Below are 1,812 nucleotides of genomic sequence, written 5' to 3' on the forward strand. Positions count from 1 at the left end.
AAAAAAAAAAAAGTTGAAGTCAAGAATTTCAGTCTACCTGGATTAACTAACAATCGATGTCTGTAAAAGGAACACTTAAGAAATCAAACGATAAACTATCACAATGGGGGAATCTGCTGCCAGGACCTCTTTTCAAAGCTTCATGTCAAATAACTGACTACATACACATAGACAATTAGATTCATACTTTTCATTCTTTCTAACTTTCCTCCTCCTCTAATGTTCCCAATGTCAGGAAATTAAATCACTATACTTATGCCTCAGATTTCTTCTTGTTACACTACAATCAATTTACCAGTAAAATCTCTGCCAATCCTTCTTCCTAAATATCAACCATATTCATTTAATTTTCCCATGTCCATTGCAATCAACTTAAAGCAAGCTATTGTCGTCTCCTTCCTGATCATAGTAATTCTCACCCTGTAAAGCCATTTCCCCCACTCTATAATAAGAATGAAATTTTAAAAGTGCAACTCTCATCATAGATTCTTCTATAGAATCCTTTCTAATGGTTTCTCATCATAGAATAAAGTGCTCAAAGGTTTAATATATTTAGAAAGTCCCGAGTGAACTGTCACCTGGTTAATTGTCCAGCCTTGGCTTGGGCCACTCTGTAATACTCCTTGGACGTTTTCAGCTTTAAACACAATAACTAATCAATTCCTTAAATATCGCACTACTTTCTGTCTCAGGGTCTTCCAAATCTCCCTCCCCAGCACCCAAATGCTGTCCATTCTACTACTATGCCATTTTCAGAGCTAACCCCAATTTATCCTGCAGCTCACACCATCACTACTTTAAAAAAAAAAAAAAATACTGTTGACACTTTTATAGGAAGTTACAGCTTCCCCTAATTTACTTTTCCTTAATTTACACAGACTCTAAGTACATCACCAATTAGTGGACCAGGGCTACTAAAAAGACCCAGAGGCTTTTAGAAGCTTAACATCTATGCACCTCCTTTCTGATGCCCCTAAAATAATTACCAATTAGGGAAATCTTTTCTGACTACCTAGATTGTAATAGGCCCTTGTTACCTGCTCTCTTAGAGTCTATGGCCTTTTCCAGCACTTACTTTGTAAATAATTACTTTGTCCACATCACTCATAAATTATAAACTTTAAAGTGACAGATTTCTGGTCTTATGTCATCACAAATATTTCCCAGCACTTTGCATGACGCCTGACATGTGAGTAAGTCAGTGATTATAGTGATAGCAACTAATCTTCACAAGTGGTTAATCAGATGTAGGAAATAAAAATTCTAAGAGGAAAAGACTAAATATTTGGTACATTCTTCACCAAGAAATATAAAGGGGTTTTAAAAGTTGGTGGAAATTTTCCTTTATCTTTCCATCTTATTTTCCAGAGAGCTATCTGAAACTCTAGTTTTCTCCAACAAAGTTTTTCAAAGTCTATTTTAAGAGGTTAAAAAGAAAATCGGTAACTGAAAAATGGTTACTAAATGACACCGAGTTGAAACTCTAGAATGCACAATCCAGGAAACATACTTTTGGGGAGTTTATTTTAGTTGGTCATTTTGGAGACAAATTTGGGGGCTTCCCACATCCCTCGATGAATAAAGCAGTGTTACACTTACACAGAGGCTGGGAACGAGACTAGATAGATTGACATGTCTTGGCGCGAACATGTGAAGCTGCTGCAGGCAGGAGATGGCCGCGGCCTGAACCAGAGAGTCTGAATGGTCCTGGGTTATCGCACAACCCACCAAACAAGAGGACCGGATGGTAGAAATTATCGCTCCGTTTCCTAGTAGCAAAATAGAAGGGGAAAAATAAAATACAACTACTTT

At 37.0% G+C, this 1,812-nt stretch overlaps 1 protein-coding gene across 1 annotated transcript in view; it reads right to left on the minus strand.

Annotated features, from left to right (window-relative positions):
• Positions 1–1,812, minus strand: part of HEATR5B (HEAT repeat containing 5B) — a 137,421-nt gene that overhangs the window by 76,716 nt on the left and 58,893 nt on the right. Inside the window, exon 20 of the mRNA XM_004711165.2 lies at positions 1,600–1,769. Within this exon, the coding sequence (XP_004711222.2) occupies positions 1,600–1,769 (170 nt within the window). The remainder of the gene's footprint in view (positions 1–1,599; positions 1,770–1,812) is intronic.

Source organism: Echinops telfairi, unplaced genomic scaffold (genome assembly GCF_000313985.2).
Source record: "Echinops telfairi isolate 266 unplaced genomic scaffold, ASM31398v2 ScPeMD7_10;HRSCAF=50, whole genome shotgun sequence".
Taxonomy (NCBI): Eukaryota; Metazoa; Chordata; class Mammalia; order Afrosoricida; family Tenrecidae; genus Echinops; species Echinops telfairi.